This window comes from Panthera uncia, chromosome C2, assembly GCF_023721935.1.
Source record: "Panthera uncia isolate 11264 chromosome C2, Puncia_PCG_1.0, whole genome shotgun sequence".
In the NCBI taxonomy this organism is placed as follows: domain Eukaryota; kingdom Metazoa; phylum Chordata; class Mammalia; order Carnivora; family Felidae; genus Panthera; species Panthera uncia.
This window is the reverse complement of record NC_064810.1, coordinates 6,045,751-6,072,822: the sequence shown is the minus strand read 5'-3', so window position 1 is coordinate 6,072,822 and position 27,072 is coordinate 6,045,751. Positions and strand designations below refer to the sequence as shown.

General features: G+C 42.1%; 1 protein-coding gene across 1 annotated transcript in view; it reads right to left on the bottom strand.

Moving 5' to 3' along the window:
- BRWD1 (bromodomain and WD repeat domain containing 1) overlaps positions 1-26,824 on the bottom strand; it is a 121,242-nt gene extending 94,418 nt beyond the window's left edge. The window contains exons 1-7 of the mRNA XM_049629236.1: positions 26,486-26,824; positions 26,317-26,375; positions 26,143-26,172; positions 25,899-25,958; positions 3,434-3,584; positions 1,279-1,377; positions 759-919 (exon numbers count right to left, since the gene is read on the bottom strand). Of these exons, the coding sequence (XP_049485193.1) occupies positions 759-919; positions 1,279-1,377; positions 3,434-3,584; positions 25,899-25,958; positions 26,143-26,172; positions 26,317-26,375; positions 26,486-26,534 (609 nt within the window). The 5' untranslated portion in view covers positions 26,535-26,824. The remainder of the gene's footprint in view (positions 1-758; positions 920-1,278; positions 1,378-3,433; positions 3,585-25,898; positions 25,959-26,142; positions 26,173-26,316; positions 26,376-26,485) is intronic.
- Positions 26,825-27,072: the final 248 nt, after the last annotated feature.

Here is a 27,072-nt window from a genome sequence, read left to right as displayed (position 1 = left end):
ATCAAGCTAAATAATTTGATACACGTTAGGACAGATATACGGATCACAGGCTGACTGGAAATTCCAAAAACAACTAAAAAATAATGGGACTAGCACCCTCATTCTAAATAACCAGACAACAGAGTCTCAAATCTGTAGCACCAGCCAACACCCATCTAACTCAGCCCACTTTTGAGTCTCTACTCTGAATCTCGCAACTGAAAAAGGAAACTTAAATTTGTGACCCCTTATAATTTTCCCTTAAAATATTAAAACGGTAAATTAAATTACAAATATTTATGTATAGTTTTATAATAATTGTAAAATAATCTTGCAGTGTTCAAGTAATCAATTTCTCTGTATCAATGAGTAATCGATGTGAGTATGAATCACCTGTAGAGATTTAGATTTTTATGGAAGTTTTTTGGTTTGTTCTGGTTATCAGACATACTAGAAACATCATTAGCAGGTCTAGAATAGGCTGGAGGGGGAAGTATTAGGCGTGTATATTTTTAAGATCCTTGACAATCAGGCCCATGAACCACAGCTCTACATCAATGTCTCACCAACACCTTAAAGGCCTAGCTACCTGCATCTGAGTCACTTGGGCTACTTAATAAAAATGCAAATTCATGGGCCCCGCATCAGACCCATGGAGTCAAAATCCCTGAGAATAGGAAGCATAGAACCTACATGTTTTAGAAGATTGCCTAGATGATTCTAGCCCACACGCAAGTGCTCCAGATTGATACCAAATTGAGTTTAAAACATTAACTCACTGTAAAGATTCTATGTCCTGTCCTATCAAATGCTACACAGTAAACAGCAGACAGATGTCCGAGAATCCTTCTGTGCATTTTGATGTGCTGATACATGGTTCCTGGAAATGCTGTGCTAAAAGTGGAACACCCTGTGAGTTGTTTTCCTCGATGTATCTCCACTAGGAAATAAAAACAATGAAAATGGTTAAGGAAGAGCCAATATGTAAAAAAACGAAAAACTCCACAACAATTTCTAGAGGTCACAGAACCTATGTTCCAGAAATCCTAAGGACACAAGTTTCTCCCCAATTCTGTTTTACTATAATCACTATTACGGGCTTATTGCAACAAGATTGTCTTTCATTAATTTTTATTGCGTTTAGGAATAACTTCAGGAAAACCAATTTGGAAACTGGTACTCATCACTACTGAAACACTACTACCAGTATTTCCTTTTAAATTTTAATAGAGCAGTTACAAAACTGGTCAAGAAAGTAAAAAGACTGTTTCACTCATCTGAAAAGGCAAGCTCACTCACCAAGACTTGGTGGGGAACCATAATTCACCGGCATTTCGGGAGGTCTTCCTCTGTGAAGAGCAGCAAAGGCAGAGCCCTTCCAAACTGTGTGCCTGCAGTCTTTAAAACGAATTTTAGATACACATAAAATCTTGAAAGTTAACCCCAAGAAAGATTTTATAGAATACTTACGTATATTGTAATAAACTGTTTATTCAAAGTTGTACCAACTAATATACTTTAACAGAAAAGCCCTAGAGGTTTATTAGACTATTTCTGAAGGGGAAAAAAAATGAAGACATCTCAGATACAACAACAACAACTAACATCAGCGTAGCACTTTACAATTTACAAAGTGCGTTCCACGTACATGATCTCATCGAATCCTCACAACAACCCTGTGAGGTAGGTATGATCGCCAATGTACAAGTGAGGTAACTGAGGCTCAAAGGTTCCAGGACCTTGAAAGAGATCCGCTGCAAGTGGTTAAGTCTACATGGACCATACAACCAGATCACTGGACTTCCGAGTCCTATTCAATGCCAAGTAAGTTTTTATTTTGCCATGCAGAATCATACCACACGGTATTAGTGATACGAGATCTTAATCACAACTGATCCAACTTTCCAAAAAATGGAAATTTTTGTAAGAAAAATTTGATCTATATGAAAATCCTTAAAACGTTAACGGAGTTTTAAAATTAATTTTGGCCAATATTACCATGACTTTAATCTCCCTAGGAAATACGGACAAAATCAAATGCCTTTCCTCTTGTTTTGGGATCATGGATAATCCTTTACACAAGAGCACGCATGTAGGATCTGGGAGTCTGAACACTCATTCTCAAGTCCCGTCCCTCTTTGACCTATCGGCAAATACATACGAAGAAACATCATCTGCCCCCCCTAGAGGAGAGAGCAGCAGAGCACAGATTACGCTGGGCCAGAAATCAGCTTCTTCACAAGTGGAAGAGGAAGGGAAGGAAGGCATCACAGAAACCTCTACTGAGCCTCGGGTGCCCCAACCTAACACGCATGTTACGTTTTACATGAATGGATTCATCGCCACCATCATGACCAAAGAGCGGTTACAAGGCATCCTCTCGTGACACTAGTACAAAACAGAGAGATACGGACCCTACCCTAGGGCAGCTGGCTCAAGTCTCTTCTAAGGTCTGCCGGTTCTAAAGCAGTGCTCATCACAAAACAACACGGAGCTTGACACAAGTAAAGAAAACAGAGGGAAACAGGCCATTCGGGGCAACTACTACATAACAGCCTAAAATAGAATAATTACAAGGTGAATAGGAACACAGAGAAGGGAGAGTAAGAACAGTTTCCTGAGCCAAGCCACAGTGTGGCAAGGCCACAGAGCACTAAGAAATGACTAAGGGCAACAAAGCGGTCTGGCATGGAACCAAGAAGGAGGGTTGTTCTTTCTCAGTCAAGCTTTGTACTGGTGGCACACCTAAGAGGTGGCATCACATCAGCAACAGATCTTAAAGATAATCACGGGGGACGAACTGGACGGATGCTCAGGATCCGAAGAGCCAACATTCTTGCCCATCAGCAGTTAGGCCACGTTGTATACATAGATCATATCACATACATGTACTTAGTCTAAGTGATTTATACCAAGCTAACAGGAGAAGAACAACAATTCCAAACATTTTGCTACCACATAACTTTGCAAAAAAATTAAATTGGTGAAAAAAGAACCATGCAATTGTACATTTTTGGTGCTTGTTTTCAAACTGCTCCCAAATTTAGAAAATCACTTCCCCTTATAACAAAGGGCTTTCGGAATCTAAATACCAAATAAAATACTTCTAGCATTTAAAGAGTTTATTAGACACATACAATTACATTCAGTAAAGTTATAAGTGAGCTACAAAATAGAAAATTAAGAACTCACATCAAGAAAACCTCAAACACATCTCAGAATAAATTCAAGCTTTTTCGCTTAACATCTACACCTTTGTCATTTTTTTTAATGCAGAAGGACCCATTAAACACTTACGTAGTAAAATTCAATGTCTATGCTAAATGCAGAGAATTTTATAGTCCACAGCATGGTTTATAGTTACATATCGCCTTTCTTCCACAATGCTTACATTACTTCACAATTATAATTATCATTAAGCTACAAAGCAGAACACTTCTTCAAATTAAGGTACCTTTTGCTGTACGTAGCAAAGACTGCCTTCCTGCACCAAGTAAAGAAGTGACTCTTGAAATACTGGGTGGAATTTCTTTATCCAACATGGGACCAATGCGCTGGCAGATTTGCAACAGATGATCAGGAGCCACATGCTTATTGGACAAGACCTAATTGGAGAGCAAGTTTTTTAAACATTATTTACAATAGCATCAAAAAACATTAAACAGCCAGGGGTAAGTGTGACAAAACATGTGAGAAACATGTACAACGAAAACTATAAATCACTGCTGAGAGACATTAAATAAAGAGCAAACTCATCTGTAGGTTCAAAGCCATCCCAATCAAAATCCATGCAGGCTGTCTTGTAGAAACTGATTAATTTTATTCTAAAATTCACATTCAAATGTAAGGCGCCTACAAAAGCCAAAGCAGCTTTAAAAAAATACAAAGTTGAGTTATGAAAATAATATCTGACTTCAGGAATCGTTACATAAGGACAACTGATTTTTGACAAAAGCACAAAGGAGAAAAGATCATCTTCTCAACAAATGGTGCTGGAACCACTGGATATCCATTTGCCAAAAAGGTTTCTCTTTTAATTAACTTTGATCCATACATCACACCATAAACAAAAACTATCTTAAGACAGATCACGTACCTAAATGTATAATCTAAAACTGCAGAACTTATCACAGAAAACCCTGGAGAAAATCATGACCTGAGGTTGGTTAGACAAAGATTTCTCATATGACAACAGTCGTACAATCCACACAGCAACCAGCCCATACACTAGACCTCATCAAAATTAACAGCTTCCGTTTTCGTCAAAAACGCGTGAATACAACCCACAGACTGAAGGAAAATGTTTGCAAAGCATATTATCTGATAAACGACTTGCATCTAGAATCTAAAAAAACTCTCAACACTCAATTATAAAAAAAAAAACAAAACAAAACTAACTTTTAAAAACAGGAGAAAGATTTACACAGACCATCAAACACACACACACACACACACACACACACACACACACACACACACTAAAGATGCGCAGCACCATTCATTGGTAACAAATTGAAACCATAATGAGATATTACTACACACCTGTTAGAACAGCTAAAATCAAAAGGACCAGACCAAGATTGGCAAGAACGTGGAGAAACTGCTGGTGGGAACGTACAACAGCACAACCACTTTGGAAAACAGTTGGCCACTCTTCCCATAGGCAGCCTGGGGTGATCTTTGAAAATGGTTCGCTATTCACTTGACCCAGGAAACCCTACATAATCACACAAATCAAGAGGCTCAAATCCCTGTGTTCACTTCAAGGACCCAGGGGAAACTGCCCAGGCCATCGAGGGTATGCGTATGCAAAGGACACCACCTTAGAGAAGCAATGTGTGCCCTTCCATCACTGCCACGGTAGAGCTGATAGGTGCACCCAGGCCACACAGTGGGGCTGGACACAGAATCGGTGGTCCAAAAAGAGCGCTCAATTTTTAGTGAACACGCTTAAAAATGCGGAGTCATGCTGAACGTAAGGATGTAGATGATCCTCTGGTCATTGAGCACATCCAGGTAAACAAAGCCTGCAGGACGCAGTACAGAGCTTACAGGGCTCGTGGTCAGATTAACGCATAGATGAGCTCTCCCTGCCACACTGAGACGATCCTTACTGAAAGGGCAGACTGTTCCTAAGCTGGAAGAGGAAGCTGCAAAGACGGAAAAGATAACCCAGAAGAAAATGAAGAAACAAATACAGCCTGGGAGTAAATTCTATATAAAATAAATGCAAATAAAAGTTAAAAAAAAAAAAAAAGAGAGAGAGAGAGAGAAAGAAAACAGTTGGGCAGTTTAATAGCACATATACCTACCGTATTAACCAGCTATTCTATTCCTAGGTATTTACTCAAGAAAAAGAAAAGCACATGTTCATACTAGAAGTCTGTACGTGCACATGGCCCTGCTACATCTGGCCGCGGGAACAAAGGGCTGTTCTCTATGAACGTCTAAGAGAGTGCCTCCTGCAATTAACCGGTTCACCCATGCCTGGGATGGGCAAACGGCTACTCAAATGCTTAAACTGGCCCCCAAGTACAGCCCAGAGACAAAGCAAGAGAAGGAGAAGAGACTGTTGGTCCAGGCTGAGAAGAGAGCGGTCAGGAAAGGGGATGTCCCCTCCAAGAGGCTGCCTGTCCTTCAAGCTGGGGTTAATACTGTCGCCGCCCTGGTGGAAAGCAAGAAGGCTTGGCAGGTAGCGACTGCACACGAGGTGGATCCCAGTGAGTGGGCTGTCTCCCTGCCTGCCCTGTGTCCGAAGACGGGGTCCCTTACCGCGTTATCAAGAGGAAGGCCAGGCTGGGGTGTCTGGTCCCCAGGAAGACGGGCACCACTGTCACCTTCCCACAGGTTAACTCAGAAGAAAAAGGAGCTCTGGCTAAGCTGCTGGAAGCTATCGGGACCAATGACAATGACAGATACGATGAGACCCGCAGTCACTGGGGAGGCAACATCCCGGGTCCAAAGTCGGTGGCTCGCATCGCCAAGGTGAAAAAGGCGAAGCCTAAAAAAACTGGCCCCCAAACTGGGCTAAGTGGACACCATTATATTTTCTGTACAGAAAAGTAATTAAAAGTTCTTTAAAAAAAAAAAAAAAAAAGTTTGCACATGACTGAAACATCTTTCTTGTTAAGATCCCAAAAGTGGACACACCCAAATGGCCACTAACAGGTCACTGGATATACACGTTACGGTGCATCTGTAAAATGGAACACTATCCGGTAATAAAAAAAGAAACATATGTGACACATTAATAACACGTGATGACATGGATGAAATCTCAAAATTATGCTGAAAGAAGCCAGAAAAAGAGTACATGTTGTATGGTTTTATTTACACAAAACTCTAGAAAATGCACATTAATCTACAGTGACAGAAAACAGATCAGACGTTGCTGGGGGCAGGGAGCAAAGAAAAGCAGGAGGTATTACAGATGGGTTCTTCAGTGTCACACGCATCCAAAGTCATCAACCTGAACCTTTATAAATATGTGCAGTTTAAGTCAATTATACTTCAAAACAATAAAAACACAAAAGCTACCGTGTAAGTTAAACTCATGAAGAGGCCTCATGACACCTGATCCGAATGTATCTGTCCTAAACTTTAACACTGCATTAAGGTTCCTCAATCACGAGATGAGGTTTCTCAACTGTGACATCACCAACGTGTGAGCAAAGACAAAGTGCTGCTCTGGACAGTGCATATGCGCAGAACACACAGTACTCCTGGCTCCCTTCCGTCCGTGCCGACAGCATTCCCCATGCCACACAACACCGGCAACGCCCCATACATTTTCAAACTCCTGAGAAACGCTGCCCCAAAGAAAACCTGAAACGTAGTTCAAGATCTCACTTCTGGTTCTTATGCATTAACTCAAATATAAAACAAGCCTGGATTCGGGGCGCCTGACAGGCTCAGCCGACAGAGCATGTGACTCTTGAGTTCAAGCCCCGCGTTGGGTGTAGAAATTACTTACAAATAAATATTTAAAAAAAAAAAGCCCAGATTCAATATAAAGTTTTTGTTCATAAGCACTAGTGACAGAAGAGGCTAAATTAAATATCTTCAACTTTTCAACACGACTTATGTTTCCTACCTTGACAGATACCCCAAGGCAAAACCCCAAAGACCTATCAAAGCTCAGGTAGACATCAAAGTGTTTCATAATACTAATTAGCACTCTTGTGCTTCAAAGTATCAGCATGTAGAAGTTCCAAATCTATTATAATTAGCTCATCATGGGAAGGGAAAGAAAGATAGGAGGAACTAGAAGGTAACTCCAACAGGGCCAAGAAAATCACAGATCTAAGAACCTGTCAGGAATGCAAATCTGAAAACAAAACCCCACCGAAGTACTCCGCACTGATCAACCTAAATAATGTGTCCACGAGGCTTAAGAAAGATAAAAGGACTTGGGCAATGGCAACATGGCTTCTTATACAGTAGGCGATCACTCTAATAGTTTTAAGATTTTGACTATTCAGGTAGATAGAGAACTAACATAATCGGCTTTAAGGTTTTTTCAATATAATTTATTGTCAAATTGGTTAACATACAGCGTGTACAGTACGCTCTTGATTTTGGGGGTAGATTCCCATGGTTCATCGCTTACATACAACACCCTGTGCTCATCCCAACAAGTGCCCTCCTCAATGTCCCTCACCCATTTGCCCCTCCCCCCGAATCAACCCTCAGTTTGTTCTCTGTTATTGAAAAGTCTCTTATGGTTTGCCACCCTCCCTCCACTTGTAACTATTTTTCCCCCTTTCTTTCCTCCATGGTCTTCTGTTAAGTTTCTCAAGTTCCACATATGAGTGAAAGCATTTATCTGTCCTTCTCAATTGGCTTTCAGTTTTGAGGTTACACACCCAAGCCTGTCTCCTGAGTGGACACCTGCTCTTGAAGACAAGCTGTAACACACATAGCCAAAAACAACTTCTCTAGATAGAAAAGACAGAGACAGAAAAGTTTAGACAGAGTGCTTCCCAGTGTTGGATAGGATTTTATTCTATCTCTTAAATGATCTAGAAGGGAAACTTTATAGGACTAAACTCACTGCCGAATTGAAGAAGCAGTAAAACTCATCATTAAAATAACAGGAAGTTTCAACATAGGCAAGTAAACTTAGGCCAAGTCCAGGCGTTAATAGGAACATGGATTCCATGCAGCAGCTGTGATTCCCATAAAGGGATTTATAGATTCGTTACATTTCTAAGGATTCCAGCATAACTATCAAAGATGGGGGGAGGAGAGACTGTTACTCTACATTTGTATAAGACAAAGTGTTTCTGGAGAGTAATGCAGTTCTAGTCCCAAAAATAACAAACAGAAAATGGTTCTAGATTATTAAAGATATACTGACCAAATCAATATGATAGATGATGTTCCTTCATTACTTTCAAGTCCTATGCCTGAATGATAGTAACAATCTCTACCAGCAACTTCAATGAGTAAGCCAGTTATACGATGTCCTTGGAAATCAGGCCAGAACTAAGTCCCTTCCAACAGTCAAACAGCCACTCTCTGTACCATCTAATTTAGTCTCAGGAAGTTTTTCAGCCACAATCACAGGATCACTATATTACCACAACTATTACCAAATAATGCGGTGAGCATGAGCTTCTTCAAGCCCAGGGAAGCAGCTGTAAAGTGGTAGTAGAGTCTAGAGGACGTAACTGCAGTTATGGGAGAAAGGAGCTTTTTCTGTCAAGTTTGGGATACGGTCATGTAATGAGGATCTAGAATGAGTATTCAATATATTTTTTTTTTTACCGTTTATTTGAGAGAGAGAAGAAGAGAAACACAGAGCGTGCACACGAGTGGGGGAGGGGCAGAGAGAGAGGGAGACAGAATGTGAAGCAGAATGTGAATCTGTCAGCACAGAGCCCAGTGCGGGGTTCGATCTCATGAACAGCGAGTTCATGACCTGAGCCGAAATCAGACACTTTAACCAAGTGAGCCACCCAGGCACCCCAATATTTAATATCTTTAATATATACCTATGTGATCGCTTCTCGGCCCTTTGGCTAAGATCAAATGTAACATATACCCATCTGACCTTTAGTTTTTCCCTGATCATTTTAAACTACATCTAGAAACTTACAAGGAAAAATGCCTAAGTAAACTACCACAGCACATCACAACTCCTATACAATGAACATACAACAATGAAACAAAAAGGGATACGGAGCATGGTCTTTCACAAAAAAAATTAAAAATTGGCGTCTTCCTTAAGTAAGTCCCCTCAGCCTCTGGTTGATACAAGTTCTTGGCCTCTTTTCTAACCTTTATAAAGAAATGCAAGTTTGGGGCGCCTGGGTAGCTTAGTCGGTTAAACATCCGACTCTTGATCTCAGCTCAGGATCGTGAGTTCAAGCCCCACTGTGGGCTCCACACTATGCATGAGGCATATTTTTAAAAATAAGTGAATTTTTAAAAATTTAAAAAAAATGCAAGCTTAGTAGCCAATGGCAGGATAAATATTGTTATAGAAATAAGAGGGGAGGGGCGCCTGGGTGGCTCAGTGGGTTAAGCGGCCGACTTCAGCTCAGGTCATGATCTCGCGATCTGTGAGTTCGAGACCCGCGTCGGGCTCTGTACTGACAGCTCAGAGCCTGAAGCCTGTTTCAGATTCTGTGTCTCCCTCTCTCTGACCCTCCCCTGTTCATGCTCTGTCTCTCCCTGTCTCAAAAATAAATAAATAAATAAATAAATAAATAAATAAGAGGGGAAAAGAGCTTAACCCTCGGTTTATACAAAAGTACCTAGGCAGAGAAACGTTCTAATGTTAGCATGAAAATCCTTCATTCAAAAGCATTTATTCTGGGGCACCTGGCTGGCTCAGTTGGTAGAGTGTGCGACTCTTGATCTCAGGACTGTGGGTTCAAGCCCTACATTGGGTGTAGAGATTAAAAATAAAATCTTAAAAGAAAAAAAGGAAAAAAAAGCTTTTATTTTAATTCAGAAAAGAGTTTATTAGCTTCCCAGAGCAGACCATGTTTGCTTATCCAATAGCCACTACCTCCCCAACTTCAGCAGAGCCTCGCTTTTCTAAACTCTTTCCTAACTAGGCAGCCATTGATCTAGTTCTGGCCAATGAAACAGAGAAGAAATCTTCTAGGGCAGGAGAATGTTCCTGAAAAATTCTGCTCCCTAATAAAAGAACCGGGGGGGGTCTTGGTGAGGACGGGGGATCTGCTTTTCTCCTTTTTAATCTGTTAATTGATGGTAACAATAAAACGAGAAGTTTGAGAAGGAAAAAACCAAACGTCAATCTGCCCTATCCAAGAGACAGAGACTATCTTTAAAGAAACCATTAAATGAAAGAAAGCGTTATGTATCTTTATGATTTAGGCCACTGCTTCTAAGGAAATGAAGTATTTCATGAGGCTGTTATCACATGCAATGCAATCACACAAATCATAACAGCATTGTCCACCAACCTGCAAATCTGAAGCAAAGTCACCTACCAGCCATCCCATAAAGTGAGACTTTCCTGGAAAATACTATTAATGCTTAAGCCAATACTAAACGAAGATATATCCTTAGTTAGCATTTCTATGCAGTCTATTCATTTCATTTTCTTCTTCCCTTAGCAAAACAATGACCCCTATTTCTAGACTATAAAAGCTTTTCCAAATTATAAATTATTCAGAAGAAATCTAAGATTTTTTATATTTTTTGATTTCTGATATCCTTCTTAAATGTTTAGAAAGAGACAGAGAAAATGCACAGAGGAGGAGCAGAGAGACAGAGGGGGAGAGAGAGAATCCCAGGCAGGCCCCGTGCTGTCAGTGAAGAGTCCAATGCCAGGGGCTTAATCTCACAACCCTGAGATCATGACCTGAATAAAAATCAAGAGTCGGACCCTTAAATGACTGAGCCATCCAGGTGCACCCGACTTCTAATATTCCTTGACAGGGAGTTCAGACCATCAAATAGAGTAAGATCATCTGAAAAGAACAAAATTCAAAAAGCAAAATACTCAAGGCTTTATCCTTAAATCAACTGAGTTCTGAAAAGAAACCATTACACTTGAGATTATTCTGTTGTACCATGTGAAAATAACTAAATTTTCTAAGCAGAACGTAATTAAAATAAGCCTGTGTGAAGACTAATTAAAAGTCTGGATCCTACATGGAACTTAATGAAGAGACAAATACTTCCCAAAAGCCAAACCTTTTTTTTTTTTTTAAATATTGCTTCACAAGATGTATTAAAACAAGAGGCACACTTCAAAATGTATGGATTTTAAACATGCAACAGCCTACAGAAGATATGAAATAGTAAAGTACTGATCAAGTAACAATTCCAGCCGCATGAACATAGTAAAGATCACAGATTTCAAGATTAATGCAAAACATCTTCTAATCAGACTTAGTTCATCATTTCGTTGAGAAGTCTGTCATATTCCAAACGACCAACAGAAATAAAACCTAGTCAGGGGTGCCTGGGTGGCTCAGTTGGTTAAGCGTCCGACTTTGGCTCAGGTCATGATCTCTCGGTCTGCGAGTTCGAGGTCCACGTCGGTCTCTGTGCTATTCACCTGCTTCAGATTCTGTGTCTCACTCTCTCTCTGCCCCTCCCCTGCTCACACTCTCTCTCCCTCAAATAAACATTTAAAGAATTTTAATATATATATAAAATTTGACCGCTAAAATAGAACTGGATATTATAGGAATAGAAAAGTCCAGATGCAAGTCAGCAAGAACGTAGTAAATGATGATGACAGCGCTCCCTGTAGAGGAAGGAGACAAGACTCAAACAGTACTTGCAAACTGACAATTTGCAAAAGGGTAGATTCATACCTCACATCAACCACATGCTCAAATAAACTGAACATGGAGACATTACAGAGAAACTACAAACAGACTAGAAAAAGTATTGAGGAATAAATACATAACACTGCCTTTTAAAATATTAATCTTGGCATACAGAAGGGCTTTAAGGACAACCCTAAAGACAAAATAAAGATTCACAGATATAAGAAAAGTAAAAATCTTAAACCTCTGGAAAAACAAAACCTCCCAGCGAAACTAAAAAGCAGCCTGCAAGCTGGGAAAGGAACCTAGAACTCAGCAGACTAAAGAATAACCTAGGGATGAAGAATTCTTACAAAATGGCTTAAGACAGCAGTGGAAAAGCAAGTAAAAGATATAAAAAGGTAATTCAGAAAAGATGAATTGTCAAGTCACAAAACAAACTTCCTTCAAAAACGTCTTAAGCCTGTAACTGGTGGGTCAGAGGTCACGCAGGTTTTTAAGACGGATTGCAACCACTCTTTCCACCCGTCCTCTCTCAGGGCTCCAGATTTCCTTTCCACCCTCCAGGTCAAAGGTTACCCCATCAATAAGCGCTTTTCCTCCCCACCCACCTAAAATATCCTGCCCCCCCTTTCCTGATCCCTAACACCTCTGTGAATCTGTATTACAGTAGCTTGTCTGCTGCTTCAGGTCAGTTTTACCCCGAGGGTGTAAAGCCCCATGAGAACAGAAGCCTTGTCCATCTCATCCACACTGGTCTCCCCGGAACTCTGACTACAGCAGGCATTCATTTACTGAACAAATGCATCAGACGTTCATGAATAAATATCACACAAAGCGGCCTTCAGCTGGACCTGCCCCTTAGGAATAGAACCTCAATGAAGTTACTTGTTCCTTCCCGACTCATCTCAAACTGGGAAATCACAATACATACAAGGTGATAGGATTGCTAAAAGGATACGAGGTTACACAGGTTAAATCTCCTAACTTTTGTGCGGTACTTGGCAAAAAAATGACTCAAACATTAGCTACTGAGGGCCGCCTAACTGGTTCAGTCAGAAGACCATTAGACTTTTGATCCTGGGGTGGTGAGTTTGAGCCTCACTGTGGGTGTAGAGCTTACATAAATAAATAAACAAAGTTAAAAAAAAAAAAAAAAAAGGTAAACCATTTTACTCAATGATTAAGTTTCTAGAAGTTTATGACAAGTGACAATTATGTATAAATGCAAAGACACATAGACCTTACTTTGATATTCATGGAATCACTAACAGAAAAAAAACTAGAAACCAATCAAATGTACAACAGGCAAATAGATAAAATTTTCCAGAGAAATTGAAAGAATTCACAAAATAGTATCTTTTTAAAGATCCTATTTTTGTTATAGTCTAGCATGAAGAAAAATAAACACTTCTCACTTTCATGATTTTTTTTCTCACTTTCGCATTTTCTAAATATTCTACAATAAACATTAGAAATTTTTATTTATTTATTTTTTAACGTTTATTCATCTTTGCGAGACAGAGACAGAACACGAGGGGGAAAGGGGCAGAGAGAGGGAGACACAACACAGAATCCGAAGCAGGCCCCAAGCTCCAAGCTGTCAGCACAGAGCCGGATGTGGGGCTCGAACTCACGAACTACGAGATCATGACCTGAGCCAAAGTCGGATGCTCAACCAACTGAACAACCCAGGCGCCCCAGAAATTTTTATTTAATATTAGGACAATTTTTGGTCAGATTACAGAGAAAAGACTAATGAACTAATTACATCACTTTTTAGTTATACCCCTATAGAAAGACCACTATCAACATCTTCGAACATTTACATATAAATAGAAGCTAAATTTAATATAGACAAAACTTAAGACTTTAAATTGAGGCTCTAACGATCTCTTTTGCACTGCTGGTAGGAATGCAAACTGGTGCAGCCACTCTGGAGATTCCCCAAAAAAATTAAAAATAGAACCACCCTACAACCCAGCAATTGCACTACTAGGTATTTATCCAAGGGATACAGGTGTGATGTTTCAAAGGGACACATGCACCCCAATGTTTATAGCAGCGCTATCGACAACAGCCAAAGTATGGAGAGAGCCCAACTGTCCATCGATGGATGAATGGATAAAGAAGATGTGGTACATATGTAAAATGGAGTATTACTCGGCAATCAAAAAGAAGGAAATCTTGCCACTGGCGACTACGTGGATGGAACTGGAGGGTATTATGCTAAGTGAAATTAGTCAGTCAGAGAAAGACAAATATCACATGACTTCACTCATATGAGGAATTTAAGATACAAAACAGATGAACACAAGGGAAGGGGAGCAAAAATAATATAAAAACAAGCAAGGGGGACAAAACATAAGAGACTCTTAAAAACAGAACAAACAGAGGGTTGCTGGAGGGGTTGTAGGTGAGGGGATGGGCTAAATGGGTAAGGGGCATTAAGGAAGACACTTGTTGGGATGAGCAACTCGTATGGGTGTTACACATAGGGGGTGAATCACTGGAATCTACTCCTGAAATTATAGCACTATATATGCTAACTAACTTGGATGTAAATTAAAAAATAAACATTAAAAATAATAATAAAAAACAAACTGAGGCTCTACCACAAAGTCTTTCTCAAGCAAAAGTCTCTCAACGTGGAATCCAGCCTCAAACGTACCAATGAGAGTTTAACAAATACTGGAATAAGAAGGGTGCCAGACTCTTCTGACCCTGAGGAAATGTGGCTAACAGCCGTACCTAACTAGTTATGGGACCTGGGACAAGGTACTTTCTAAGCAAAAACAATAGGTAATACTACATACTTGCAACGTACAAGGTACACTTCTAAGTATTTTAAGGTTTTGACTAATTCAGTTCTTCGCTACTGACAATAGTTAACACTTAACACGGTGATTACTACCTGATGCTGTTCTAAGAACTTTATATACGCTAACTTACTATACCTCCAAACTATTCACCTTCATTTTACAGGTGAGAAAACACAAGCACAGACACCAAAGAACCTGCCCAGAACCAAAGAGCTGATAAACGGCAAAGCTAAAAGTAAGAACCCAGGCTGTCTAGGGTCACAACTCCCCGTATCACTGCATCACTGCAATCAGCTATCCTGCATCCTAAGAAAAATGCCAAGTAACAAGATAATTAAGGAGCATCACAAGTCTTAGAGCCAAAGTGGCCTCTGGAAGTTTTTAAAGCCAAATATATGCAAACCGATTAAAATCAACATAGAGAGAGGTGCCCAGGTGGCTCAGTCGGTTAAGTATCCAACTTCAGGTCACGATCTTGTGGTTCAGCGAGTTCGAGCCCACATCAGGCTGTCTGCTTTCAGCACAGAGCCCGCTTCGGATCCTTCTGTCTCCCTCCCTCTCCCCTTCCACCACACGCGCGTGCGATCTCGCTCTCAAAAATAAAAAAAAAATCAACATAGAGAATTTTTTCTAAGTAGCTAGAGTCTAACATCCAAATGTCATTCACCCACCCCATTACCAATAACAAGCAAAGTCAAAGCCTCCGCCAAATTCTGAATACCCCACGCATAATTCATCCTATGCTGCTATGGTTATTACATAACATTAACACAAAAGTTTTGTGCTCAACATGCCACTTTCCCACTTCTACATAATAAAGGAAAGATAGTAAATAATCACTGAATGATTCTATTTTGTACGCTCCTAATGAAATGGTTTAAAGAGCTTTAAAAAAAAAAAAAAAAGACGTATAACTTCCATGTTTCACAGCCATTCTGGTGCCGTAAGTCGCTCTGACCTACAAATGAAGCGCAGACCTGAGAGATTTTAATAAAAGATCGTACCAAAAAAAAAATCATTTAATAACCAAATTAGTGATGATTATTGGTTCTTAGAAAACACACCTTGAGCATTAAGCCACCTTAACTCCTTCAATAAACACTGAGAACCCACTACTGCCAGGAAGGACAGGTGCACCCACAGAAGACTGCAGTTACATGCCCCGAATGTAGTCACATATTCCAACCATTAAAAAGAGATAATGTCTGAAGCTACTGCCCTCACTTGAACAATGAGAACAGGTTGGTTTAGCTTAAAAATAATGTTTTAACCCATCACTGAGCTGAGAAAACACGTCTGCATCAACTCCACCCCAGAAACTGGTGAGCCCATCTGTGACCAGAAAAAGATTCACAGCTGCTTTGATCTGTAGCAGAGAGACAGGAAAAACTGAATAAGGAAAAACCTGCCAACCTTTTAAACTTCACGGCCACCTGCCGGCTATCATGCCTGATGCCTGAGGAGGAGAATGCTTGGGGCCTCGGGACAGAGTCACCAACTGCACGGGGCGAAAGACGGGATGCGGAACAGCTGGGGGAGCCCCCTGTCCACTGCAAGTGCACTCCAGAGACCCTCTGAACGCTAGGGATGTGACAGCAGAGTAGAAAGAAAGCCGAGGGCAGAACTGGAAAGCAAAGAGACCTCAGCAACCCAAAAAAGTCGGCAACTGGGCTATAAAACAGAGCAAGATCTTACAAAGTTTGGGAAGCTGGCAACTTGGCTATGAAACAGACATCCCAGGAATCTCACCTGTGCCCAAACCCCAAACTCTGCTGGAGAGGCAAGTCCTGGTCCCATCCTTAAACCGTGGATGCCAATGAACTGACTGCAACTACAGCTGCCACAAAGCCCGAGACCACCAAACACGACACAACGTAGATAACTCAGCCCCAGCACTAAGAACTTGAGAGAAAAGGGGGCATCCTTTACCGAGACCGATTACATTACCTAAACCTCTACTGTTTTCACACAAAACAGCCCAGCATACTTCAAAAGAGGAGGAGATACACAACAAAGCAAAACGTGACCCGTAACCAAGAGAGGAAGTAGTCAACAGTGGTCCCAGAGAAGGCCCCAGATGTTAAAAATGCTCAACCATTATCTCTTCAAAATACTTCTTCTGCCTCATTCTTCCATTCTTTTCATTTGGGACTTTTTTTTTTTTTATTTAGGCTTATTTATTTTTGAGAGAGAGAAAGAGCGCAAGCAGGCAATGGACAGAGTAGAAGGGGACAAAGGATCCGAAGCAGGCTCTGTGCTGACAGCAGCGAGCCTGATACAAGGCTTGAACCACGAACGGTGAGATCACAACCTGAGTTAAAGCCGAACACTCAATCAACTGAGCCACCCAGGTGCCCCCCCCCATTTTGAACTTCACACACGAGACTATTTGATATCCTATAGGTTCAAGAAGTTCGGACAACCTCAAGCAGAGTAAATGCAAAGAAAACCACCTACATGCCTGGAGGAGGCAACTTCTGACGTGGCCTCCAATGACCCCCACTTCCTGGCACTGCCAACCTTATGCAATCCCCTCCCCTTGAGTAGGTTACTGACAACTGACAGAATACAGCTAACACGGAGGGTATCGATACCACTTCCCCTGCAAGGTTACAGAAGACTATGACTTCTGTCTTAACTAGCAGACTATTATTGCCTATTCCGCTTTCACCTTTTGATGAATCAAGCTGCCATTTTGGACAAGTGGCAAGAAGCTGAGAGTGGCCAACAGACAAGGAGGAACTGAGACTTCTCAGTCCAACCCCCTCTAAGAACTGAATCCAGCCAAAAACTATGTGAGCTTGGAAACAGACCCTTCCAGTCAGGTCTTCAGTTGAAACCCCAGATCTGGCCAACACCTGGATTACAGCCTTGAGAGGGACTGAGAGGACTCAGTTCAGCTGAGCCTGCAAGTCTGATTTACAGAAACCGTGGGATAAAGACAATCTGCGTTGTTTTAAGCCACTGTATTTTGGGGTAGCCAGTTATGCAGCAATAGGTAACAACTACAGTATATCACAGTAAAACTGCTGAAAACCAAAGGCAAAATGAAAATCTTAAAAAGCAACCAGGAAAAAAAGCATTATCTTGAAAGGGGAAATAGTAAGAATGCCAGTTTTTTAATATGGAGTGCTACAAGGAAAAAAAAAAACACACCAATCAGAATTTCACCTTTAAAACAAGCTTTAAGGGGCACCATAGGTGGCTCTGTCTGTTAAGCGTTAGGACTCCTGATTTCAGCTCAGGTCTTGAACTCACGGTTCATGAATTCAAGCCCTGCATCTGGCTCCACACTGCAGAGCCTGCTCAGGATTCTTCCTCTCCATCTCTCTCTCTCTCTTTCCCCTGCTTGCGTGCTGTACTCTCTCTCTCTCAAAATAAATAAATAAATCTTAAAAAAATAAATAAAACAATCTTTAAAAATAAACACATAACAGAGCACCTGGGTTCAGTTGCTTGAGCGTCCCAACTTCAGCTCAGGTCACGATCTCACAGTCTATGAGTTCGAGCCCCGCGTCAGGCTCTGTGCCGACAGCTCAGAGCCTGGAGCCTGCTTCAGATCCTGTGTCTCCCCTCTCTCTCTGCCCCTCCCCCACTCACACTCTGTCTCTCAAAAATGAATAAATGTTAAAAAAAAATTTTTAAATAAAAACAAAAATGTTTTCAGACCAAAAAAATTAAAAGGGAAAATTAAAGGAAAACCAAAGTCATTGCCAACAAAACTTCATTAAAAGAAATAACAGAATAAGTTGTGCAGACTGAAGAAAAATAATCACAGATAAGACAAATGGGAAGACAAGAACGAACTAAAAATACCAGGAAAGGTATACAGGGGGGTAAGCAAATGAATATCAACTTTAAAACTACAGCAATAATATCTGGAAAATTCATAACATACATAAAATACCATAACAGTCCAAAGGACAAAAGGTTATCAACTAACAGTTTTAACTTTCTTGATTTGGGAAGTGGTGAAGTAACTTGTAACCTCTAGAGTAACCACTAAAATAATAATAAAAGGGTATATAGCCAGAAAGCAATAAAGAACAGTTTAATAATCCAAAAGAGAGCAGTACTAAAGAGATGGAACACATATAAAAACAGGTACCTGGTAGACTTCACACAATTTTAAGTAATTATATAATTAAATTGCAAATAGTTTGAAGACTCTAACTAGAAGACTAAATAATAAAACCCTATGTTTACAGGAACCATACTTAGAAACGAGCACATGGGGAAACGGCTTTACTAAAAGGAGAGAAAACAAAAAATGATGTGCTATACCATCACTAATGGAAAGAAAGCTGGGCAGGCTGTAGTAAAGTGAGGCCAAGTCAGACTTGGGGGTGAGAAGCTTTTATGAGATAAAGAACATTTCCCAATTAAAAACAAAAAGTCAGATTGTGGAAAACACAAAACTCTGGAAACAGGGACAAGATCAGTGGTTGAGAGGGCGGGAGGGATAATCAGGCAGAGCACAGAGGATTTTAGGGCAGAATTACTCCGTATGATACTCTATTAGTGGGTACGTGTCTTTTGTCTAAACCTACAAAAGGTACAACACTAAGAGTACCTAATGTGAACATAGGAGAGTCACGATGGAAACTAAGGACTTGGGGGATTAAGATGGGTCAATATAGCTCCATCGACTGCAACAAACATACCATTCTGAGGGATGCGGATAATGAGGGAGACTGCGCTTACAGGGGGAAATCTCTACCTTCTGCTCAATTTTGCTGTGAACCTGAAACTGCTCTAAAAAATGAAGTCTACTTAAAAAAAAAAGAGGGGAAGTCAATTCAAGAGAAAGATAACAATTATATATTTGTATATACCTAACAACACACGTAAATAAAAAACTGGAAAAAGAAAAAAGACAACTCTACAGTCACACTTGGAGATTATCCACAATCTTTCTCAGAAACCAACAGAACTAGCTGGCAACAATCTGTAGTATTTAGAAGATCTGAAAGGAAAAAAGTCATGTGACTTGTCCCTTAGATGCAAATAAATGTTATGATTAGGTGAGCCTCTGAAAACAAAGTAATAACTACTCTTTCAAAGTAGCACAGTTGGAGTGCTTGGCTGGGTCAGTCAGTAGAGCATGCTCTTGATCTCGGGATACTGAGTACAAGCCCCATGTTGGGAGTAGGGCTTAAAATAAAGGAGCACAGTCAAGGCTGGGTGACTCACACGTAGCAACAGCACTACCATTATTCAGCACTGAGCTACAAAGTACCATCAGTGCCCCATCCCACATTGTGTTCATCCATAAAGGGGTAAGTGGCAGGTATCATTCATTTAGACGTAAGAGTTCAGAGAGACTGTATTTTATTATCTCATTAAGACCCTACCAATATAAATTAAGGGAAGGGGCAGGCTACACAATCATGACTTTTGTTCTACCAGCATTACTTGTAAATGCTGATTATTACTGTGTGCCGGGCACTGAAGGCCATTTTTTCCCCATGTTTACCAATGCTTTGATACAATTACTATCATCTTTGTTGCACAGCTCAAGAAACTGAGATAGAGATTAAATAAACTGCCTAATGGTGCAGCCACTCTGGAAAACAGTGTGGAGGTTCCTCAGAAAATTAAAAATAGATGTACCCTATGACCTAGCAATAGCACTGTTAGGAATGTACCCAAGGGATACAGGAGTGCTGATGCATAGGGGCACTTGTACCCCAATGTTTACAGCAGCACTTTCAACAATAGCCAAATTATGGAAGAGCCTAAGTGTCTATCAACTGACGAATGGATAAAGAAATTGTGGTTTATATACACCATGGAATACTACTTGGCAATGATAAAGAATGAAATCTGGCCTTTTGTAGCAACGTGGATGGAACTGGAGAGTGTTATGCTAAGTGAAATAAGTCATACAGAGAAAGACAGATACCATATGTTTTCACTCTTAGGTGGATCCTGAGAAACTTAACAGAAGACCATGGGGGCGGGGAAGGGAAAAAACAAAAAAGGTTAGAGAGGGAGGGAGCCAAAACATAAGAGACTCTTAAAACCTGAGAACAAACTGAGGGTTGATGGGGGGGTGGGAGGGAGAGGAGGGTGGGTGATGGGTATTGAGGAGGGCACCTGTTGGGATGAGCACTGGGTGTTGTATGGAAACCAATTTGACAATAAATTTCACATTAAAAAATAAATAAAAAATAAGTAAATAATAAACAAACTGCGTAAGATTAAACACCTGCTAGGCAGCACAAATCAGGATTACAGCCCATATACCCGGCACAAAAACCCAAGTTTCTAATGTCTATAACGTTACATTGCTAGGCAGTAACTTGTCATCATATTGCCATGATCATCAAGTGTTCCCAAATTATCAATGAAATGCCTATAGAATAAATCGCTATAGTCAACTACAAAGGAAATGCAGAATCCCCAGAGGAAAGAGGTTAGTGTTAGAATCCCACAATGAAAACAAAATAGTGGAGTCAGTTACAATACAGTTATCCAATAAAGTTGTTTTTGTTTTAAATAGGTAAATAAGGAAGTTTGCCATTAAAAAGGATCAACCTGACACTCGAGTAGAGTCTAACTAGGCACCCAAATTCCAAGTCTAGCCTTATGATCTACCTTAAGCCTGATTCCCTAATCCAGTAGGGAGTTCACGACGGCAATACTGCTTCCCCACCCCCGCCTTGATTTGGGGAGTTAATTCATAACCCAAGAAGATCGACAACTAAGAAATGAAAAAAAGAAGAAAGTATTGATATGTTGGTGCCAATTAGTTATTCTGATATAGTAACAAGTTTTGTAATGACTGAACTATTTTTAATGTTTGGCAGAGCAAAAAAGAATAATTTACTACAGTAAATTTAAAATATATTTACAGAAGTTAAATTTTAGAAAGATTACACTTAGGGGTACCTGGATGGCTCAGTCAGCTAAGCATACAACTCTTGATTTCATGCCCAGTCAGGGCATGATCTCACAGTTCGGGAGTTCAAGCCCCACACTGCATTCTGCACGGACAATGCAGAGAGCCTGCTTGGGAATCTCTCTCTCAAAATAAATAAATAAACTTAAAAAAAAAAAAAAGGCAACACATTTGACAAAGTTAGCCATCTTGAGGGGACTGAAATAATCATAGATTTGTAACATAGTGTGAAATGCCCAAGAAAATTTAAGACAATTAAGTGGTGTTAAATATCTTAAGATTAAATTCTCATTACAAATTAAACACTAAAAAATAAAATAAACTTGTTTCTAGAAATATCACTAAATTTATAAGATTTGTAACTTAAAGACTTAAGAAAAATTACTACTTATAACTCTAATAAACTGCATATTTAAATACAAATAACTTTTAAATCTTCATTGTGCTATAGGGCTACTCAAACTTTTTTTTTTTTTTTTTTTAACGTTTATTTATTTTTGAGACAGAGGGAGAGCATGAGCAAGGGAGGGTCAGAGAGAGAGGGAGACACAGAATCTGAAACGGGCTCCAGGCTCTGAGCTGTCAGCACAGAGCCCGACGTGGGGCTCGAACCCACGGACCGTGAGATCATGACCTGAGCCGAAGTCGGCCGCTTAACCAACTGAGCCACCCAGGCGCCCCTCAAACATTTTTTTTAAAAAAGCATGACAATAAATCCCCTAATGATAAACTCCAATAGAAGGACTTTCAGATTTTATTTACTGGTTAAGGAAGACAGTGGCCTATAAAACTGCACACTACTAAATTACGAAGTCTATGGAATCACATTCGCCTCATTTAAACATGCTCCTCTACAAATCGAGTCCTTCCTCACTCCCGGGCCCCACTCTATAGCTCCATTTCCTTCTTCCTCTCTTGTGTTCACCACCTATAAATCATAAAAATCTGAACTACATTTTATGAATTCACAGGCCCAACTGCTAACGCAGGGCTAGGTATTGAGAGATAAAGAATCTCAATTGTCTTAAGTATCAAAAATACTCTTGCTTCCAAAGTACGGGTTGGAATGATAACATAGTCCCAAGTCTAAGATAAACTATAACTCTGTCAACAGTGACACTGGAATCACCTGAAAGGTTTCAAACTACAGTGATACCCAGCCTCACCACAAAAATTCTGATTTAACTGGTGTGGAACGTGGCCCGGGCATCCAGATTTTGTAAAGCTCCCCAGATGACTCTGATCCAAGAATGAGGACTATTATTGAGAAAAAGGAGTAAATTAAACAACACAAAGAAACAAATAGCATAAGGAAACTATCAGACAAAACCTGAATGTGAAACATTCTACAGGCTATCTCAAATGTCTTCAGAATACCAATGGCACAGGAACAAAAACTATGGAAGATAAAAAAGAGATGGAAAGTAACTTCAGTATAACACGTGGACCTTGCCTGAAACCAATTTGAACTAAATATAAAAAGAAATGCGAGGAGGGGCGCCTGGATGGCTCAGTTGGTTAAGCGTCCAATTCTTTTCAGCTCAGGTCATGATCTCATAGTTCATGGATTTGAGCCTTGAGTTGGGTTCTGCACGGAGAGATTCTCGCTCTCAAAATAAATAAATAAACTTAAAAAAAAAAACAAAAGAAAAGAAATCCAAGGAACAAAAGGAAAATCTGAGTAGGGACTAGATATATAAACGTAATGTCCAGACGTATAGATCTAGACACATATAGACATATATATAGATCTACACTTACAGATATGTAAGTGTAATGTCTACATGTACACATTATCAAAGAACATTATTCTTTGGATTGTGTGTGATGCTGGCACTGCGGTGGTCTAAGAAATAGCCCTTTGATTTTTTCAAGACGCGCTATGCAGAATTTAGAGAAGACATGTAAGATCTGGGATTTACTTTAAAATACTTCAGCATATTAACTAATAAAGGAATGTCTGGTATTTGCTTTAAAACGATACAGCCCAGGGGAGTGAGGTAACAGATGCAACATTCTTTGCTAATCACAAGGTTGATAAGTAGTATGGTTCATTTCACTATTTTTCTATGTTTGAAGATTTGCACTGGTAATTTATAAAAAAATACTTCAAGTAGAAGCCAAAGTAAAGATAGCAAAAATGGTTCATGACATTATTATTTGTGTATATCTGAAATACTTCTTAATTAAATGAAAAGCAGGGGCGCCTGGGTGGTTCCACTCAGATCACGATCTCAGAGTTCATGGGGTTCAAGCCCCATACTAGACTCTGCACTGAATGTGTGGAGCCTGCTTGGGATTCTCTCTCTCCCCCTCCCCTGCTCATGCTTTCTCTCTCAAATAAATAAACTTTAAAAAAAAATTTAACATATACCTACACACGAGCAGACTCTGGAGAACTAGCAGCTACTCACTTACTCTGACAAAAGAATAACTCTCCTATACACAAGAAGTTCATCCTTCGTACTTAATGCTAGGAATGGGTGGAGGCGGGAGAAGGTAAAGGACAAAAAGGACATTATCCACCAGACCCTATGAGCCAGGTGATGAGACATGACCCAGGGCATTGCACATCACAGGGAGATACCACAGAGAACTAGGATAATTTTAAACAGAATTTTAAAAGTGGGGTTTTAAGCACCTCTAACAAAGAAGCCAAAAACATACACAAATTTTAAAAGTGCATTTTCCAGTAGTTACAGCATCTCAAGATTTAAGTGATTTTCTCTTATCGATAGAAGTAAAACAATGAATAGTCCTTTAAACATTTCCTAGACTTAAATATCAAAATAAGAAATTCAAGAAAACAAAACCTCTGCCATGATGCTGAATTTTTTAAATCTTCCTTGGAAATATTCAATTTTAAGTGCTTGCTTTTAAAAAATCTAAACCGGGGCGCCTAAGTGGCTCAGTCAGTTAAACATCCAACTTCGGCTGAGGTCATGACCTCGCAGTTGTTGAGTTGGAGACCTGCATCCCACTCTGTGCTGACAGCTCAGAACCTGGAGCCTGCTTCGGATTCTGTGTCTCCCTCTCTCTATGCCTGTCCCCTGCTCACACACTCTCGCTCTCAAAAAACACAAACATTAAAAAAAAAAAATTATAAAAAGTCCACACCAGTAAACAAAATTGACAACTGAAACAGAATCCTTTGTTACTCCATACTTTAAGTGTCAATGATACTTAACCGTTCATATGCAGATGATAAATCCCCTCGTTTACTTTTTGTCCTTTTGTTTAATCCAAGAATGGTGACCATATCCTACCAAATTCCGTTGCAGATAATATGACTGTCATAAGTAAAAGATCTTTCAAGAGTTTTTGTTTGGTCATCAGTTATATGGCTCATACAAGATGCCGATATTGCTTGGCAACTAAGAAACCCTTTTTCCTAATACACCAATTGGCAAAAATATTTTTCTGAAAAATGTTTTATTTCACTAAGGGCAAATGAGTGGATAAAACCGAATCTAGGGGCGCCTCAATGGTTCAGTCTGTTAAGCGTCCCAACTCTTGATTTCGGCTCAGGTCATGATCTCACAGTTCCTGGGATGGAGCCCAAACTGGGCTCTGCGCTGACAGCACAGAGCCTGTTTGGGATTCTCTCTCTCCTTCTCTCTCTCTGCCCCTCCCCACCAACCCCACTCGCAAGCACGCGAGTTCTCGCTCTCTCAACTAAATAACATTTTAAAAAAAGGACTCTATGTTGTGAGCGCAACTAAAGAAGTTGACAAAGTACAATAAAAAGAAAACTGAAATCTATGCCAATGCTGCTCTAAAACGAGAAACTGCATAGAGCCTACATTAAGTACAGCAAGGTCAATATAAAAACTCAAAAGTTTTCTAAGGCATTCAACAAGTGTACAGTTCAGAGAGGCAAAAGTACTGGAGGAATTGCATACTGTCACAGCAGCAAGATTTTTATTACGCTGCTGAGGGAAAAGAAAAACACGCTAAACAGAAGAACACTTCACCTTTCAGACACCAATGATTCTATTCCTAGGAAACAAGTGGTTAGAAGAGCTGGGCGGGGCAAAGGAGGGAAGACCAATCAGAGGTCGAGTTACAAGTCGGGTACGAAAACAGAAGGATGAGAGCAGCTCACTGAATGGCTGGCGCACCGCCCCCCGCCCCAGCACGCGCGCACGCGCGCCCCCGGCTCTCACCATAGGCAGCCGCACCTGGGGACCCACCCCACCGCAAACCGCGGTACAGGGTCGCCCCCACCTTCCACCCGCCACCCCCCCGGGGCCGTTTCCTGCCAAAACAAACCCACCACCCCAAAACAAAACAAAACCTCCCGAGGGAGTCCTGCTATCCCGGGACGCCCCCCCGAGCACGGCTCGATCGCTTCACCCCAAGAGCCAGAGCCCCGACAAGGGGGCGGGGAGCGGATGTTCGGAAACACGGGGATAGAAATGTCAAAAATCTCACCAATTCCTCGTAGCTCCTGTTGTGCTCGTTGCCCTCCCAGTCCAACCTCTTCGGCAGCAACTGCAAAGACACCAGACGCACACGAGTGACCACCGCGCGGGGCCGGGCGGGGGGCCGCGGGGCCGGGCGGGGGGCCGCGGGGTGGGCTGGGGTGGGGAGTTGGGCGAGTGGCCCCGGCAGGGTAGGGAGGGAGCACGGAGGGGACGCGGCGGGGCGGGCGCGGCGGGCGCCACGAAGCACAGACCTGGTACTGCTCCAGCTCCTGCACCAGCACCTGCAGCCGACGAGACGCGCAGTTAGGGAGGCGGGGGACACCCGGGTCCACCCGACGCCCTCCACCCGCGACCCCAGGCGGCGGCAGCGGGTCCGGGGCTGGGACGCGGCCGCCGCGGCCGCCGCCCGCGGGGCCCGCACTCACCTGGGCGGCTCTCCGACACGGGCCGGCCGATAGGTACCGGGCGATGAGGAAGTACAGCTCTGCGGGAAGACGGAGAGTCGGGTCAAGAGCGGGCAGGGCAGCGGGGAGGGGGCCGCGGCCGGGGCCGGGCCGGGGGCGCCGCGGGGAGGGCGCAGGCGGCGCGTCTTACCCGACTCGATGAGGGGCACCGGGCGTCGGGCGGGCGAGGGCTCCGCCATGGCCGGGCGCGGGGCGCGGGGCGGGAGCGAGCGAGCGAAGCGTGTAGGCCGCGCCGAGGCCTGAGCGGGCCGGCGTCCCTCTACCTCTGGCGCGCCGCCGCCGCCGCCATGCCGTGCGCGCCGCCACGCTGATGCCTCCGCGAAGTAGTCCCTCCGCGAGAGGGAAAGTAGTCCCCGCGCGGCGACCGCCCTGCGCCCCCGTCCGACCGACTATGGGGCCGGGACTAGAGCGGCGAGCCGTGCCTCTTTCTCCTTCATCTCAGGGGCGCCGCGAGGGGAACGTGGAGGGTGGGCGAAGGCCGGGGCCCGGGCGGGCGGCCGGTGGGGGCGGGGAGCGCGCGTGGCTGAGATCCTTGCGCGCGGTGAGGCGGTCCCCGGCCATTGTGAGGCGGCGGCGCGGCGGCCGGGCTCGCGGCGGGGCGGGCGCCGGGGCGGAGGTCGGGCGGCGCGCCGGGGCGGGGGCCGGCCGGGGGCGCGGTGGGGGTGGGGACAGGTTCCCGCGCCCCCGGGCGGAACGAAGCCTCGCCACGCGGATGCC